The sequence below is a fragment of the Crassostrea angulata genome, chromosome 8 (genome assembly GCF_025612915.1).
Source record: "Crassostrea angulata isolate pt1a10 chromosome 8, ASM2561291v2, whole genome shotgun sequence".
NCBI lineage: Eukaryota > Metazoa > Mollusca > Bivalvia > Ostreida > Ostreidae > Magallana > Magallana angulata.
Genome location: NC_069118.1, coordinates 29,919,528 through 29,938,115, shown reverse-complemented (window position 1 = coordinate 29,938,115; position 18,588 = coordinate 29,919,528). Strand labels below are relative to the sequence as shown.

Genomic DNA, 18,588 nt, shown 5'->3' with positions numbered 1-18,588 from the left:
TCACTCCATGCAGATCCTGGTCCGACTGCGTAAATATTCCGCGAATTGATATAGTGCGTAACCCAGTTGAGTTAATCACTACTGCACACGATTAATTTATAAATATAACTAAATCGATACCTTGGATTTAATTTGCATATTGATACTGGTATGTTGAGGCATGCTTTAATGTTATAGTTGACTAAACAAAATTTTGGCACTTCGTTTTTTACTTTCATTTTATCGCGAATGAATATTTTTATTTTGCAGGTGTGTATTCACTCGATAAACATTAACGTGACGAGTAGGAACACTTTACAGGTAAGAATTTTGATGAATTATTTAAGATACCTGACGTTTCATCATTGTTGTGTATACATATATTGGGGAGAACACGCCTCTAGACCTTCGACGATCTGACTCGAAAATAAAGTTAACTCTGAAACATGTGAGGGTAAAAATTTAAGAAAACATACACTCAAAAGCTCACAACCTGTGTAATGACAATATAACTCTTCTATAAAATCTCGAAAAAGCATTTGGAAGTATTTTATCTGCTTGTTTGTATTCAACAGAACATATTTGAAACAATAAAGTAAAAACTCCCAATAAAGGGGAATAACTCTTTGGTATGTGAGAGAGCAGTATTGAGCTGTGTTGTATATTTAAGATTCAGCATGAGAAGGATAGCAGGGTTCACCCTGTGTTTACTGGTTCTCCATGAAACAGCAGCCGACTTGTACCTACATTCGCTCAGGGGTAGCAACAACAGATTGAACGAAGCTACAGCGACCAGAGCCAACGCCAACAGAGTTTTTGATTCACAGGTAGGCAAAGAGTAAAGAGAAACTCTCACTTGTATAATTCTACTATGAATCTTATATGTTACACTTGTATCTGCAAGTTTTGATTGTTGTTTACATGATCCTGGGTTAATTTTTTGCTGACGGATTTAGTTAAGGTGATGACGGACCCCATCTGTTAAAAATTTATGAATTTCCCTCCTACAAATTAACTTGAGTCCATGCACCCCTTTTTCTTTTGTCTCCAAGGGTACAAGGGGATTTCATTTGCCCGTTTTTTTTTAAAATTCAGATTCTATTATGTGAACATCAAAGTTAAAAGTTGTTGATACCTGCTCCTGTATTTGCTATTCAGAGAGTTCAGTTTTTTATGCCTTCAGAAATCAAAGTTAGGAAAGGGATGCACATTATTTTGATTTGTCTGTCCATCTGTCTCTTTGTCAATCTGCCTGCAACTTTAAACTTGTACAAGGTCAAGTTATATGATATCATATTTGTCAATGTTGGAAGTTAATGTTAATAAAGAGGGAAAATGAATACCAGTAATACTGTTAAAAGGTGAAAGTTGTTTCCATCCGATTTTTTCATAGGGATATACATGTAACGGTGCATGGTATTGGCGATTTTTAAAAAAATACTGTGGAATCATCATTGTTCGTGGGGACCAATGTTCGTGGCTTTCGTTGGTAAGCCTTGCACATGAATTTACTTCCCCACGAATGTTTATGCAAGCATATGTTTAATATTTATTTATGAAATAGAACTTGCTACAAAAAAAAATTAAGTCCCAACAAACCAAGAAAATTTTTCCTACCCACGAACATTAATTGACGAATAAAAATGATTTCACAGTACTCTCTTTTGGGGTTTGGGGAGGGGAAGATACATGTACATCAATGTATATAATGAAAAAACAAATTGAAACATAAAGAAATCAACTACTTGTACTTTATTTGACAGAACAACAACCGTGGTGGGTATAATGTTGGAGATGTGGACAAAGATAAATCGGGGAACGACGAGGGCAAGCAGTACAGAATGGTAAGTAATGGTATTTATATATAAGTATATATGTAGTGGTTAGTGGACCATCTCTGTCTCTGCACCACATTAAAAAAGAACCAACACTACCTGGTAGGGTAAAACACAATTACAACAACAAAAAATTAAACTTTATTTATTTTACCACGATTGATAAACAAGTTATACAACTTATGTAAATATCTCGTTGGCACGGATGTTAGCGCGAGGGGGTCATTGGTATGGGAAGAAGCCGGAGTACCCGGAGAGAACCCACGTGTCCAAGCGGGCGACCGCCATACCCTATCACATACAAGCACTGTCGATCACGGGGATCAAACTCGGGTGGCAGCGGTGAAAAGCGAGTGCATTGTCCACTACGCTACTTGGACACAATTACAACAAAAAATCTTATCACAAATTGATGCTTATAGTGACGTAATTTTCATTTTCCCCGTGTGTTATAAACATATTATGAAGCTTAAATATATATAAGGGGTTATGTTTATAACAATGCAAAAACGCACATCCCTTGTACTTCATTATAAGTGTGTTTTACTGTACATATACACATTTTCTAAAAGTATAAGCAAGTTTAAGTTGACTTTCTCTGTCTTCACACCATATTAGCACAATAGTACTGCATGGTATATACAGGTACACATATAAAGTTTAAAAGAATAGTAAATTGAAGAAAAGCTATGTTAAGGGGAAATGAGCAAGAAGACTTAATTGTCCCCTCATAGATATAAGTATGTTGTACTATTTGTCCAGAACATGCATATACTTGGTACACTATACTTTTGCAAGGAAAAATCTTTGAAGCTCTGCTTGGTCCGATTTTATATCTAATTTTATGAACATTTTTAAACAATGTTTATGCTTAGTATATGTATTATAATGGTATTCCCGGTCAATTAAGCCATATTTCAATTAAAAAAAATGATGTACAGAATGTGTTTTAAAAGTAAACGACACAAAAGGGTACCTCGTTATTTCGCCTCCTATTAGAATTTGCCCTTGACATCAAGGTGGCTATGATTGTATTACGACTTTGACATTGCTATGAATAAAGTTGTTAATGTTTTGGCAAATCAAAAATAAACCTGTGTACATTTTGTTCAATAAATATTTTTGAAGTTTGCTCTGTTTACAATCGATGCATAAAATGCAAGTGAATTAACCTATTTATCATCAGAGGACAAAACCAAATAGTTCCCTTTTCTCAACACTCCCATGATAGGGTTGGGTTTGTTTTTCTGTTTGCCCAACCCCCCCCCCCCCCCCCAAAAAAAAATATTTTATTTTCTTTAAATATTTCTAACTTAGAAAGGAGATCGATTCTGTTGGTGTAAATGGGCGAAAGTGTATAACTTTTTAAGATAATTGGATTGTACGAAAATTATTTGGTACTGTTAGTAATAGCGAAAAAATCGGACCATGCAGCTTTAAACTTAATAATACAATATATGACTGTTCGGATGTAATGGTATTGATCATTGACAATGAAATTTTAATCTTTTCACAGAAAAACAGAAAAAAAAAATCAATGAAATCCTTCTTCAATGTGCGATTTAATTGTCTTAATTTTCATCATTAAATTTAAGAATTTAGCCAAAAAAGGGCAGGTGTTCATAACTTATAAAATTAACGGGTTAAAAAGAAAAAAAATCAATGAAATCCTTTTTCTATGTTTGATTTGTCTTAATTTTCATCATTTAATTCAAGAATTGAGCCAAAAAGGAGCAGGGAATCGACAATGCATAAAAGCAAATCATTGTAAAAATTAGGAAAAAAGTCAAACAAAATGGGGTAATTTTCCCCAAGTAGTCTTACTCTACTCTACTGATGGTCACTTACTCATCCAGGATTCATTACTTCCTGGTTCCTTTAACAGAGATGAACACACCTTCCTGCTGACTGGACAAAATCTAGGTTAAAAACTAGTGTGTAAATACTCCACTTACTCAACAGGGTTTCCTATGTTCTTATAAGGAGACATAAAGTGATATAAGTACCGGTAGGAAAATTGTTTGCCTTGCTCGGTGTGCAAGCACTGACTGACTCTTTGTAAGCAGATGCAAGATGTTTCCCGCAAACAAATCTTCCCGTCTGTTACGTAGTTAATTGACCAAGTCCAAACTCTCACCAAAGTTTCACAAGTTTATTCGAATCGTATAGTGGTTTTCAAAGCAAGTCGCTAGTCAAATCTAATCCAGTTCTGAATTGCTAACAATGTACATGCATATATATACCCTTTCGGCTGGGACAGACAGTTTCGGTTACTCATGACCACCTGCGCTGGTCATGAGTGTAGCTTTGGTGAGTAAATTCCTAAACAATATTTTAATTCTAAATTCAGTATCAAAACTGTCAAACTGTCCATCACAGCGTCGGGGGATGCTGGCTTACAATCTCCCACATCAGTACAAACATGAGTATAGGTTAAAAGGTTAACAGAAAACATGTACTTCGTGACAATTATACAAAATCAGATCTCCACAGAGTCTGCAAACATGACAAACATAGCATTACTGTCCTACACCTGGACATATGATATCATGCTGCTGCGCAAATAATTTCCAAAATATAATTTCCCAAGGACTTTCTAACATAATAATTGACATTTTAATAATTGCGCAGTTTGCATAAACAGCTTACATGTTTATTTCATAGTACTTAACAAGGTCATCTGTTTACATCTTGCTCAATTACAGCAAAACCTAAATGTACAATACTTTTAAATGAATTTTAAAAATGATAGGCCGTAAGAAAGGGAGGGGGAGACGGGGGGCGGGGGAGGGGGGTGGGAAAAAGATAATTTATTTAAATGGTTCAGTACCAGTACCAGCTAGTCCACAACTAATAATTACTTCATATTCATTAACGACAAACTATAGCAGCAAACTTCATTCCTTGTTAGTACATGTATATACACTAACTGTACTTTACGGACATTTGGTGTCACATAAATGTCATTCTATATCTTTGAATTAAAATTAAATTCTATCTCTTATATTTTTGTCTTCAGCAATACTTCCAGAGTGGATCAGCTACCCCAGGGGCCACTGACAAGAGTTACATCACCCTGGAATGGACCAATCAGCACGGCTGTGGGGGGAGCGAGGACACTGACCCCCAGAAACAGAACTGTCACATGGTCCTCCAATACATGTGTCAGGATGATGTGTCCTCACCCGTCGGTAGGTTACCATGGTGATTTTAAGATTTTGACTACTTGCTAAATAAGATACTGGCCATTGAATACTGTGATGTCATTGATAATTGTGTATGTCAATTTTCCAAGAATTTTGACAAATTTTGTTTTAAGATCAATACCTCAATTTTTGTTATATTGCCTAAGCTGGAAGATTCTTTATTATATGTTTCTTATTTCTTTGAGCATTTTTAAATTTTATCATTAATTAAGTGGTTTGTGGTAGCTAATTATCTACCAGTTTGTGGCTTTGGTTTTACTACACATTTATTTCAGTGGTTTTACTATTTTTACTTGTTGACACACATTTCTGGGTTAATTCAATGTTTTTGAAGTTCAAACAGTACTTTGAAAATGTATTTTATCCAATTAATTCAGGTACCGCTGACACGCTTCGAAACGGTGTAACCACCCAGACGCCCAATCACAACAGAGCTCAGAGTCTGCAGGAGACCAAGGCCACTGCCCAGAACCGGAAGAATAACAACGTCAATACCCAGCGAGTGCTGCAGGAATCATGGGATTGGTACGATAAATGCTACATGAGGGAGAGGAACAAAGGTAATATTTTTTTTATAGGGAATAAATTTCTGTTATTTCCTGTTACATGTATGCAGGTATTGAGTTTTATATCAGTATTAAAATTAAGGAATATAAGTGGTATTGATGAAAATTATTCCAAAATATGGTAGATATGTATGTACGATTTTTTAGCTCACCTGAGCCAAAGGCTCAAGTGAGCTTTTCTGATCACAATTTGTCCGTTGTCTGTCGTAGTCGTTGTCGTTGTCGTCGTCGTTGTCGTCGTTAACTTTCACATTTTCATCTTCTTCTCAAGAACCACTGGGCAGATTTCAACCAAATTTGGCACAAAGCACCACTAGGTGAAGGGGATTTAAGTTTGTTCAAATGAAGGGCCACGCCCTCTTTAAAGGGGAGATAATTGAGAATTATTGAAAATTTGTTGGTATTTTTCAAAAATCTTCTTCTCAAAAACTATTTGGCCTGAAAAGCTAAAACTTGTGTGGAGGCATCCTCAGGTAGTGTAGATTCAAGTTTGTTCAAATCATGGTCCCCGGGGGTAGGGAGGGGCCACAAGAAGGGGATCAAGTTTTACATAGGAATATATAGAGAAAATCTTTAAAAATCTTCTTCTCAAAAACTATTGGGCCACAAAAGCTCAAATTAAAATGGAAGCATCCACAGGTAGTGTTGATTCAAGTTTGTTCAAATCATGGGTCCGGGGGGTAGGGTGGGGCCACAATTGGGGGATCAAGTTTTACATAGGAATATATAGAGAAAATTTTTAACAAATCTTCTTCTCAAAAATTATTAGGCCAGAAAAGCTCAACTTTGAGTGGAAGCATCCTCAGGAAGTGGAGATTCAAGTTTGTTCAAATCATGGTCCCCGGGGGTAGGGAGGGGCCACAAGAAGGGGATCAAGTTTTACACAGGAATATATAGAGAAAATCTTTAAAAATCTTCTTCTCAAAAACTATTGGGCCACAAAAGCTCAAATTAAAATGGAAGCATCCACAGGTAGTGTTGATTCAAGTTTGTTCAAATCATGGGTCCGGGGGGTAGGGTGGGGCCACAATTGGGGGATCAAGTTTTACATAGGAATATATAGAGAAAATTTTTAACAAATCTTCTTCTCAAAAATTATTAGGCCAGAAAAGCTCAACTTTGAGTGGAAGCATCCTCAGGAAGTGGAGATTCAAGTTCGTTCAAATCATGGTCCCCGGGGGTAGGGTGGGGCCACAATTGGGGGGTCAAGTTTTACATAGGAATATATAGAGAAAATCTTTAAAAATCTTCTTCTCAAAAACTATTGGGCCACAAAAGCTCAAATTAAAATGGGAGCATCCACAGGTAGTGTAGATTCAAGTTCGTTCAAATCATGGTCCCCAGGGGTAGGGTGGGGCCACAATTGGGGGGTCAAGTTTTACATAGGAATATATAGAGAAAATATTTAAAAATCTTCTTCTCAAAAACTATTAGGCCAGGAAAGCTCAAATTTGAGTGGAAGCATCCTCAGATAGTGTAGATTCAAGTTCGTTAAAATCATGGTCCCCGGGGGTAGGGTGGGGCCACAATAGGGGGATGAATTTTTACATAGGAATATATAGAGAAAATCTTTAAAAATCTTCTTTTTAAAGACCATTTGGCCAGAAAAGCTTTAACTTGTGTAGAGGCATCCTCGGGTAGTGTAGTTTCAAAATCACAGTCCCTAGTGGTAGGGCGGGGCTGTGATGGCGGTTTGAATTTTTACATATATAGAGAAAATCTTTAAAAATATTCTGGGAAAGTTTTTCGGTCCAAAACTCAGTACTTAGTGTGAAAGCACAGGTTATGCAGATATAAGTTTGATGAAACCATGATACCCTAGAGAAAAGTGGGGCAACAAAATGGGGGGGGGGGGTATATAGGAAAAGAGAAAAATCATCTTACAGGTACAACAACAAAAGGGGCTTGGTATTTACCAAAAGAAAGAGGTGGATAAAAATTGGCGGATTTTCAATTTTTTTTTTTCAAGATCTACTGTACTTAGTTGTCAAGATATTTTGATACATGTACTGTAATGCTAATTTGATCAGAATTAAGGCAATTGTTGCTCAGGTGAGCGATGTGGCCCCTGGGCCTCTTGTTTTCCTTTACTGATCTCTTCCGTGACTATGATGATATTAAAACTACTTGAAAAATTCTAGTTTTTAAAAAATCTTTGATTATTAATAAAATAAAAATTTCATCAGTTGAAATAGATGCTTAGTCAGTAAGGGCAATGAATGAGTTGCTAGTTGATTGTTAATAAGGTTGTGAAAAGTCAAGACCTCTAAGATTAGAGTTCTCTTTAGACCAGTATCAAATTTGTTAATTCTTCTTTGTTACAAGGTTTGTTCACGGCAGACCAGGAACTGAAGAAGAACAACGGGCTCGGTGTCAGTGCTGCCATCTACACCCGTCAAAATCCCAATGGCAATCGCTATGGTTACGAGTGCCCAGAGGAGCGGGACTATTTCCCGTACTGGCACCCCACCCCCTGGACAGACATCGCTGTCCTAACTGATAACACCACCCTCTGCAGGTGTGTGTGTGTCAAATTGTACATATTGATGAATTCTTTATTGTGCATTATGTAGCCCAGTGCATGGAAGAGAATTGATGCAAGATCTTCATGATAATGCCTGAAAAAAATTACAGCATATTCTGAACTTCAACTATTTATGATTAAATTCAAGGTTTAAATTTTTTTTGTTGGTCATAAATCATAAGTTCACTTTTTAGCTCACCTGAGCTGAAAGCTCAAGTGAGCTATTCTGATCACATTTTGTCTGTCGTCCGTCCGTCCGTCCGTCCGTCCGTCCGTCCGTCCGTCCGTCCGTCCGTCCGTCCGTCTGTCCGTAAACTTTTCACATTTTCAACATCTTCTCAAGAACTACTAGGCCAATTTCAACCAAACTTGACACAAATCATCCTTAGGCAAAGGGGATTCAAAATTGTGAAAATTAAGGGCCACACCCGTTTTCAAGGGGAGATAATTAGAAATTAATGAAAAATTTCAAGAAATTTTCAAAAATCTTCTTCTCAAGAACCAGAAAGCCAGGAAAGCTGAAACTAGTGTGGAAGCATCTTCAGGTAGTGTAGATTCAAAGTTGTGAAATTCATGACCCCCGGGGGTAGGGTGGGGCCACAATGGGGGGTCGAAGTTTTACATAGGAATATATAGAGTAAATCTTTAAAAATCTTCTTCTCAGAAACTAAAAAGCCAGGAAAGCTGAAACTTGTGTGGAAGCATCCTCAGGTAGTGAAGATTCAAAGTTGTGAAAATCATGACCCCCGGGGGGAGGGGGGGGGGCCACAATGGGGGGTCGAAGTTTTACATAGGAATATATAGAATAAATCTTTAAAAATCTTCTTCTCAGAAACTAAAAAGCCAGGAAAGCTGAAACTTGTGTGGAAGCATCCTAAGGTATTGTAGATTCAAAGTTGTGAAAATCATGACCCCTGGGGTTAGGTTGGGGCCACAATGGGGGGTCGAAGTTTTACATAGGAGTATATAGAGTTAATCTTTAAAAATCTTCTTCTCAGAAACTAATCAGCCAGGAAAGCTGAAACTTGTGTGGAAGCATCCTCAGGTAGTGTAGATTCAAAGTTGTGAAAATCATGACCCCTGGGGTTAGGTTGGGGCCACAATGGGGGGTCGAAGTTTTACATAGGAATATATAGAGTAAATCTTTGAAAATCTTCTCCTCAGAAACTAATCAGCCAGGAAAGCTGAAACTTGTGTGGAAGCATCCTTAGGTAGTGTAGTTTCAAAGTTGTGAAATTCATGACCCCCGGGGGTAGGGTGGGGCCACAATGGGGGGTCGAAGTTTTACATAGGAATATATAGAGTAAATCTTTAAAAATCTTCTTCTCAGAAACTAAAAAGCCAGGAAAGCTGAAACTTGTGTGGAAGCATCCTCAGGTAGTGAAGATTCAAAGTTGTGAAAATCATGACCCCCGGGGGTAGGGTGGGGCCACAATTGGGGGTCGAAGTTTTACATAGGAATATACAGAATAAATCTTTAAAAATCTTCTTCTCAGAAACTAATCAGCCAGGAAAGCTGAAACTTGTGTGGAAGCATCCTCAGGTAGTGTAGATTCAAAGTTGTGAAAATCATGACCCCTGGGGTTAGGTTGGGGCCACAATGGGGGGTCGAAGTTTTACATAGGAGTATATAGAGTAAATTTTTAAAAATCTTCTTCTCAGAAACTAATCAGCCAGGAAAGCTGAAACTTGTGTGGAAGCATCCTCAGGTAGTGTAGATTCAAAGTTGTGAAAATCATGACCCCTGGGGGTAGGGTGGGGCCACAATGGGGGGTCGAAGTTTTACATAGGAATATATAGAGTAAATCTTTAAAAATCTTCTTCTCAGAAACTAAAAAGCCAGGAAAGCTGAAACTTGTGTGGAAGCATCCTCAGGTAGTGTAGATTCAAAGTTGTGAAAATCATGACCCCTGGGGTTAGGTTGGGGCCACAATGGGGGGTCGAAGTTTTACATAGGAGTATATAGAGTTAATCTTTAAAAATCTTGTTCTCAGAAACTAATCAGCCAGGAAAGCTGAAACTTGTGTGGAAGCATCCTCAGGTAGTGTAGATTCAAAGTTGTGAAAATCATGACCCCTGGGGTTAGGGTGGGGCCACAATGGGGGGTCGAAGTTTTACATAGGAATATATAGAGTAAATCTTTGAAAATCTTCTCCTCAGAAACTAATCAGCCAGGAAAGCTGAAACTTGTGTGGAAGCATCCTCAGGTAGTGTAGATTCAAAGTTGTGAAATTCATGACCCCCGGGGGTAGGGTGGGGCCACAATGGGGGGTCGAAGTTTTACATAGGAATATATAGAGTAAATCTTTAAAAATCTTCTTCTCAGAAACTAAAAAGCCAGGAAAGCTGAAACTTGTGTGGAAGCATCCTCAGGTAGTGAAGATTCAAAGTTGTGAAAATCATGACCCCCGGGGGTAGGGGGGGGCCACAATGGGGGGTCGAAGTTTTACATAGGAATATACAGAATAAATCTTTAAAAATCTTCTTCTCAGAAACCAATCAGCCAGGAAAGCTGAAACTTGTGTGGAAGCATCCTCAGGTAGTGTAGATTCAAAGTTGTGAAAATCATGACCCCTGGGGTTAGGTTGGGGCCACAATGGGGGGTCGAAGTTTTACATAGGAGTATATAGAGTTAATCTTTAAAAATCTTCTTCTCAGAAACTAATCAGCCAGGAAAGCTGAAACTTGTGTGGAAGCATCCTCAGGTAGTGTAGATTCAAAGTTGTGAAAATCATGACCCCTGGGGTTAGGGTGGGGCCACAATGGGGGGTCGAAGTTTTACATAGGAATATATAGAGTAAATCTTTGAAAATCTTCTCCTCAGAAACTAAAAAGCCAGGAAAGCTGAAACTTGTGTGGAAGCATCCTTAGGTAGTGTAGATTCAAAGTTGTGAAATTCATGACCCCCAGGGGTAGGGTGGGGCCACAATGGGGGGTCGAAGTTTTACATAGGAATATATAGAGTAAATCTTTAAAAATCTTCTTCTCAGAAACTAAAAAGCCAGGAAAGCTGAAACTTGTGTGGAAGCATCCTCAGGTAGTGAAGATTCAAAGTTGTGAAAATCATGACCCCCGGGGGTAGGGTGGGGCCACAATGGGGGGTCGAAGTTTTACATAGGAATATACAGAATAAATCTTTAAAAATCTTCTTCTCAGAAACTAATCAGCCAGGAAAGCTGAAACTTGTGTGGAAGCATCCTCAGGTAGTGTAGATTCAAAGTTGTGAAAATCATGACCCCTGGGGTTAGGTTGGGGCCACAATGGGGGGTCGAAGTTTTACATAGGAGTATATAGAGTAATTTTTTTAAAATCTTCTTCTCAGAAACTAATCAGCCAGGAAAGCTGAAACTTGTGTGGAAGCATCCTCAGGTAGTGTAGATTCAAAGTTGTGAAAATCATGACCCCTGGGGGTAGGGTGGGGCCACAATGGGGGGTCGAAGTTTTACATAGGAATATATAGAGTAAATCTTTAAAAATCTTCTTCTCAGAAACTAAAAAGCCAGGAAAGCTGAAACTTGTGTGGAAGCATCCTCAGGTAGTGTAGATTCAAAGTTGTGAAAATCATGACCCCTGGGGTTAGGTTGGGGCCACAATGGGGGGTCGAAGTTTTACATAGGAATATCTAGAGAAAATTTTTAAAAATCTTCTTCTCAGAAACTAATCAGCCAGGAAAGCTGAAACTTGTGTGGAAGCATCCTCAGGTAGTGTAGATTCAAATTTGTGAAAATCATGACCCCTGGGGGTAGGGTGAGGCTACATGGGGGGGGGGGTGTTAAAGTTTTAAATAGGAATAAAGAGTAAATCTTTAAAAATCTTCTTCTCAGAAACTAATCAGCAAGATGATTCTTTATAATTGTTAAGACTTTGGCTCCAGGACAATTCTTCGGCCTCACAAGAAGGTTCAGAGTTTGATGTAGCTAAATATCCCATATATAAACAATTGTAAAGGATCTTTTTGAGAACTGCAATACTCAACATGTGATATGACTATAAAATTGAAGCAGGCAGCTATTTTTTCATTAGAATCTTTTTGTATTACTGTTTTGGGTTATTGGCCTTGATTTATTGATTCTTGATTATTTTAATTAATGCATCCACTGTTAACCAATTATTGTGATGATTATTTTCATACAATAATAAATATTCAATGTATATAAGTTGTTCTGCATAAGTAGATTTGGGTTAGGCTGGATTAGTTTGTTTATTTTTGATTTCCAATTTTTAGATACTATGAATTATTTAAGGCCGGCACATATATAGGGACAGTGTCTATTGCTTTGTACCAAGCGACTGTTTGGGGTGAAATTTGAACAGGTACGGAGAGATTGAGGGTGTTGACATCCCTGCTCTTTCTAATCTTTGTGTCTTTCTAACCAACGATACAGAATGTTCGGTCATTTCTGCCCTGTATCGCATTAATACAAGTGTGTGGTCATACCTGCTTGTATTGGTGGTGGTTGCGGCGGAGCACTAGTGTATGGTCATCCCTGCTGGTGTTCTGGCCTTTCTAGCGCAAGTGTGCGGCACTCCCTGCGTTAGGTTGAGCTGTTCGCGCAAGTATGAGGTCATCCCTGCTTGCGTTATCTCTGCTTGCATTAACGTTGGTACCTGTTGAGTTGTGTAGGTGTGCGGTCATCCCTGCCTGCATAACGTTGAGTCCCTATATATGTGCAGGAGCGGTGATTAAAGTCTGCTCTTGTAAATATTTTCAGCAATCAGGGCTATCCGAGTTCCAAGGGGGAAAAATGGATTTTATTTATACAGGATCTTAACATGTATTAATGTTCATTGTCCAGAAATATTATGACTCCATTAAGCTGACTTTATCATACCTATTGTTCCTCAGGTGAGCGATGTGGCCCATGGGCCTCTTGTTTTTGGTCACTTCAGGTGAAAGGTAACTTTTACAAAAAAAAATCAGAATTCATTTCTGTTTCTGTTTTATACAAAACAGCATTTTAAATCATTTTAAATTATTGGAAAATAAATATTTAAAAGATATACATATGTATGTTTTATTTATAAGATATACATGATTGATGATATCTATTATAAGTTATAAACATATAAACTCTCTATATACTTAAAAGTACATGTACCTATAATAAACTTACAAGTTAATCTTCACTATTAAAATCCTTCTTGTTTCAGTTACTTTCAGGAGGGCAGTTTCAACAGAAAGGCATATGGAGAATGTGTTGAAGAGTACGGGGACGGGAGCCCTAAACACTGGTCCAAATGGAACAACGCACAGGAGTGTACAGCCAATGGGGGCCAGTGGGTCGTGTTCAGCAGTTACATCGAAAAAGCACCTCGTAAGCTCTGGCTTTTAATTTTGAGTTATACTGTGTGGAAATCATTTAAATTTGTCGGGTACAATTTTTGTATAATGCTTAAAACTTTACATGTTCGTGGGGATGTAATTTTGAGTATTTTCTTATACCTACAAAAGGATATACAACTGTATAACCCTGATTTATTAATTTGTGGTGGATGTTAATTTGTGGATGAGAGGTACCCACAAATTCTTCGAAAAATTAAGCCACCATGAAATCTAATGATTCCACAATAAACTCTTGATATTACTACAGAGGAATTGAACAGAAGATAAATAGATTACTTTAAAAAACTGTCTTCCCTGCATACTGCAGGGTGTTGCAGTCTTTACTGATACAACCCCCCCCCCCCCAGCATACTTATTTTTTTTTCATCTCTACACATATTTTTATATATAGAACTAAATTTCCCTTTTATCTACTCTGAAAACGAAATGAATTTTGTTGCCTGCTTTTGAGGTTTCTGTAAGGGTTTTCTTTTTTTGCAGAGTACACAACAGCTGGTCAGTGCAATTCTCAGCCGGAGCGAGGAAATCGTTATGTGTGGGCGGTACCTTACGATGCCACAGACGTCACTAAGGCGGAGTGTCTCGTCCAGGCCCCACCTCTCGACTGTAAACAGGCCGACTGGTCAAGGTATAACATCGTTTTCTATCGTAAAATAATGCAAGAAAAAGAATCATTTATTGTTTACTTGATGGGACAGTGAAATTCCACCTTGGGGCAAAGACTGTGAACCGTGTCCCTCAAAGGAATTGCAGCATTCCAAAATCGTAATAATGAATGACTTGATTAGTAACAAATTGCCACTCTATATAACTTAACTTTTCTTTAAAACAACAAGAATAATTTTGGCCATTTAAGTATCTTTTTATGTCACTTTGGTCTATAGATATATACCCAGTTAGATAACTGTTTAACAGCAGATCTGTAAATGGATTAGTAATTCTAGTATATCTTTCATAATAAATGTACTGTTTTCACAGATCAAACCATCTAGGAAATGGAGTGAATGGTGAAGCTAACCGCTATCAATGGACCCTGCCTTTTTTCCCCTCGAACAGTGACAAACGATGTGTATTCAGAATGAGGTAATCTTTACTTCTCAGTGAAAATTTCATGCTTATTTAAATAATCCATGTTAAAATCTTGCAGTTTTCCATTTTCTGGAATATTTTAAAATGATAATGCTTTATTATCCTTTAAATTTTAAGAGGACTAGTAGAAAATACATGTATTGTGGGGTAATTATTGAAATTAGACTACAGAAATAGAAGACATGTACTTGGTATTATGTATTATATATTTTTAAAGGTTTTATATTTAAACCCATATATAGAGATGGAAATTTGAGGTACATGTACTGGTATATTCTAAGATTTCAGGGTTAAATAATTAAATAATTGATAAAAAACATGAAGCTTGACATTTCTTCAACAGATTTATCATTTTCAACTAATGTATGATAGAAAGTATACTGTTAACCACTATTATTCACTTTTTTATTATAAGATTTTTTTTGCAATTTACCTGTCTTTGAGGTGAACTGGTTCACTGTGACTAATTTTTATGACTGAGCCTTAGCCATACCTGTTTTTGTTATACAACTCTATGGCAAATACATGTACTGGTTTGTGGCAAGAAATATTTGTGACTACGGGGCTCTCGAGAACCTCCAAAAAATTTATCGCACAGGAATAAAGTTGGTTTACACTTATTAGATTTAATTTCATGCTTTACTTTCAGATACAACATTTCCACAGATGATTATGCTCCCTATTCTACAGACAGCACCAAAAACTTGTAAGTTTCAGTATATAAATGTTGTGTGATAGTTACATGTAATACTATATAATTGAGTATAAATGCATTTAATTTTGAATAAGCAAGTCTGAAAAATCTTAAGACTGATGAGTTCAGGACTTTTTTCCACTATACGGTAATTTTAAGCCCTTCTCAATTTTTCCCAATATGTGTCATTTCATGGTAATAGGTTAGTCAAGCCAAAGTTAGATTATCATTCAAATTTCTTATAGATGTATCTAATATCTTTATTCAACTGTTACTCATAGAAATGATGGTATTGAGGGCATTGCTTCTCCTATTGAGGATAATCCCTATGTGGATGTCGGAGGTCGATCCGCTCTACGACTAAACATCAACACGGACCAGACGGGACGTATATTTCAGGATCGCAGTCATGTCTTCAAACTTTTGTCTCGCCCTGCCGAAATCAAGTCTGATAAAATCTTCAATGTAAACGTACGAGGGAAACGTGGAAACATCGTCCAAGTGTACCCAGCCGTGGAATACGATTTCATTCCCAACAACCTGCAGATGTCTGCAACAGACTCTGTGCATATACAATGGACTGGGTCCAACTCTCACAACAACGGTGGAGGCGGCGGAGATGGGCAAGCTGGAGATGAAGGTCAAGGTCAAGGAGGTGGGTTCAAGGTCATTTAGACTAAAGTTGCAATTGTGTAGCCCTTCTACAAATTTTTTTAAAATGTCAGATTAAACAGTTGGAAAAGGTTACATTATTGAAACTATATGAAGACCAGAATATAGTAGAAAATACCAACACAGATCCTTCATTTTCACCAAGTCTGTGATTCAGAATGCTATTTGATTTTGCTTTTAAGTGTTGTTATTAATTGTTTTTAAAGGTGGGATGTAAACCAGTAATCTTTGATGATAATGAGTACAATCCTGGTTATGAAGAATTTTTATTTTCTATGCAGGCACTGACAGATCCAACATTGTACAGATAGCTGATCTGAATGATAATTTCCCAATGCCCTTTGAAAGGTCTAACATGTGGAATAATGCCAACATTCGCTGGATTTATCATGGAAAAACTGATGTCTCCGCGGAAAATCTAGCAGTAACCATGGCGTCTGCTGGTTATTATAGGTAACAAAAGCGAAATATCATTCGGGAGTTTGTTATTATATAGCACATGGCTCAGTCATTATCACTAATTGTTTATGAATTGGCTGGTCAAAATTTTAAAATTATAAAAATACATGTATGATTATAATTGTTTCATGCGTGGAGAAAAACTTCATCCCCATTGTTTAAGTTCTATAGCTTTAACACTTACCAAAGAAAACAATTAAAGAATGTGGGATCTGTTTTATACAGATACATGTACCATCTTTTTCCATTGGTTATCAGAGTTTTAGAAGTTTAGTTGACATATTATTTTCAGTTTTACAGCTCAAGTTTTAATCGCTCAGTTAAATCTATTACAATTGTTTCAGTGTCAATTTGTTATCACCTTTATCAGACCCCCTCCCAATAGATGAGTTTAAAATGTATTTGCATTTCCCTGTTTCCTCTCTCTGTGTAGATGTGTAAAGAAATCAGACTGCCCAGAAGCTGAACACAACAACTACATTGTGGAGACCAAGACCAAAATGAACAATTTACTCAACAACGCCCCCGCATCCTTCCAAGGGGCCGTCCTGAGGTTCCAAAGGGGAACTTATCATTACATGTCTACCAGAAACAACAACTTTTCCAACAGAAGTCAGAAGTCAACAATAACTGTTGTCTAGGACTCAAGTTATGTTTTTATAACTGTGTACATGTACATGTACATGCACATACTTGTACCATATGAGATTATTTATTATTGATATTTGTGTGCGTGTCTGTGTGAGTGAATGTTTTATTACGAATGTCATATCAAGTATGTTTTTAAAAAAATGATGTTTTGCTTTTTTGTCATGGTTTGTCTCAGGATAGTTCATAAACATTCCTAAATTATGCATATTTACTATTTTATGATTGCCCACTTCTGATGATATTAAACTACATTTTCTTGCCAATTTTAATAGTTGCCATGTCATTTGAAGTTATATTCATTTGTCTGATATTTTTGTGTGAATCAATTGGCTGAGCTAGCAAATGTTGTTAGGAAGAAATTATGACAACAGGTTTATAAACTCTATAGGTAACATTTTCAAGGTCCGAGAGAAAGTATTTAATGAGTTTTAAAATGTGAAAATTGCCATTTGGAATCGACAAATTATCCTGGTAGCTACACACACCATTTACAAAATAAATGCCAATGAAAAAATTGATTATCCAGTATTGTTTCAATTCATCAGAATGTTTTCATCACATCTGAATTCAGTTCTACACAGCTTGTATCATTGTGTTTCACAAATGTTGTTTTTCTTCATATTCTTGACACACTCCTTTGGGATGAAAATACTTATAGTATTTTATCTCTGCATGTGTAATTTGGTGCTGTTTTGAAATATACATGAGTGTGTATTTAAGCTTTAATTCACCTACATATACTGTAAATTGCATATCATTTAAAGCATAAAGTTCTCTATTTTTCTAATATAAAGGTCAAACAATACTGCAGAAAGTGTGCAACCTTACAAGTTAATTACCGGGTACATTTATTTACATGTATATATCCAATTTACAGCCATTTATTATCCTCACTTTCTTTTTCTGAATGCTATAAATTTGTTTTTATTGATTGGACAAAATTGTTATATTTATAAAAAAAACATTATACTAAAACACAAAATTCTTAGTGTTAAAAAACCTGAACCATAAAATTTCATAATTTTTTATTAAGTTTATTGAGGTTTTAAAATACCTCTTAAGGTAAAGCAAAAAGGTTGAGAAGATGAGGAATGACACTTAGAATTTTGTGTATCGATGACAAGGATAGAGGATGAGGCACAAAGTAAAATGATATTTGAAAATCAGAAATTTGCACTAAAATAGATGAAGATATTTATGATTTTGTTAAATATATTAAGTATGATTGATGATTATGATCACGTACATCCAGTGAAAGAGCTCTACAAAGTCTGAATGCTGTGTTATTGTGTATCCTGCTGGTTCAGGAACTCTTTATATTATATCTGTATCTCTTTGTATACTGGTCATACCAATAAAATTTGTAAAATTTTCTCAATTATTTTCTGTTGTCAATTTGTATACTTTTATCAATAAAACTTATTATTTCCATCATATTAAGAAGAAATATGGGGACAAATTGAGTAATAAATAATGTGAACTATAAGTTGAAATACTATAACTTGTCTAACTTGTTGTGTTAGGGGTATAATTGTTTTCCACATATATGCCAACTTTTGAGAATCGTAT

General features: G+C 36.6%; 1 protein-coding gene across 1 annotated transcript; it reads left to right on the top strand.

Annotated features, from left to right (window-relative positions):
• The first annotated feature begins 20 nt into the window (after positions 1-20).
• LOC128157930 (protein DD3-3-like) lies at positions 21-18,453 on the top strand. Its single transcript, XM_052820603.1, has 14 exons — positions 21-148; positions 250-300; positions 650-806; positions 1,743-1,823; positions 4,834-5,005; positions 5,398-5,580; positions 7,912-8,104; positions 13,262-13,425; positions 13,935-14,082; positions 14,433-14,537; positions 15,193-15,249; positions 15,519-15,892; positions 16,191-16,362; positions 16,802-18,453. Exons 3-14 carry the CDS (start codon positions 657-659, stop codon positions 17,007-17,009), a joined length of 2,007 nt encoding a protein of 668 aa, XP_052676563.1. The 5' UTR covers positions 21-148; positions 250-300; positions 650-656; the 3' UTR covers positions 17,010-18,453.
• The last annotated feature ends 135 nt before the right edge of the window (positions 18,454-18,588 follow it).

Excerpts from the sequence above, each read along its gene's own strand:
- LOC128157930 (XM_052820603.1), top strand. The coding sequence starts at position 657 with ATGAGAAGGATAGCAGGGTTCACCCTGTGTTTACTGGTTCTCCATGAA. Across the intron at positions 807-1,742 it reads ACAGAGTTTTTGATTCACAG|AACAACAACCGTGGTGGGTA; the intron begins GTAGGCAAAGAG and ends TTTATTTGACAG. Across the intron at positions 13,426-13,934 it reads TTACATCGAAAAAGCACCTC|AGTACACAACAGCTGGTCAG; the intron begins GTAAGCTCTGGC and ends CTTTTTTTGCAG.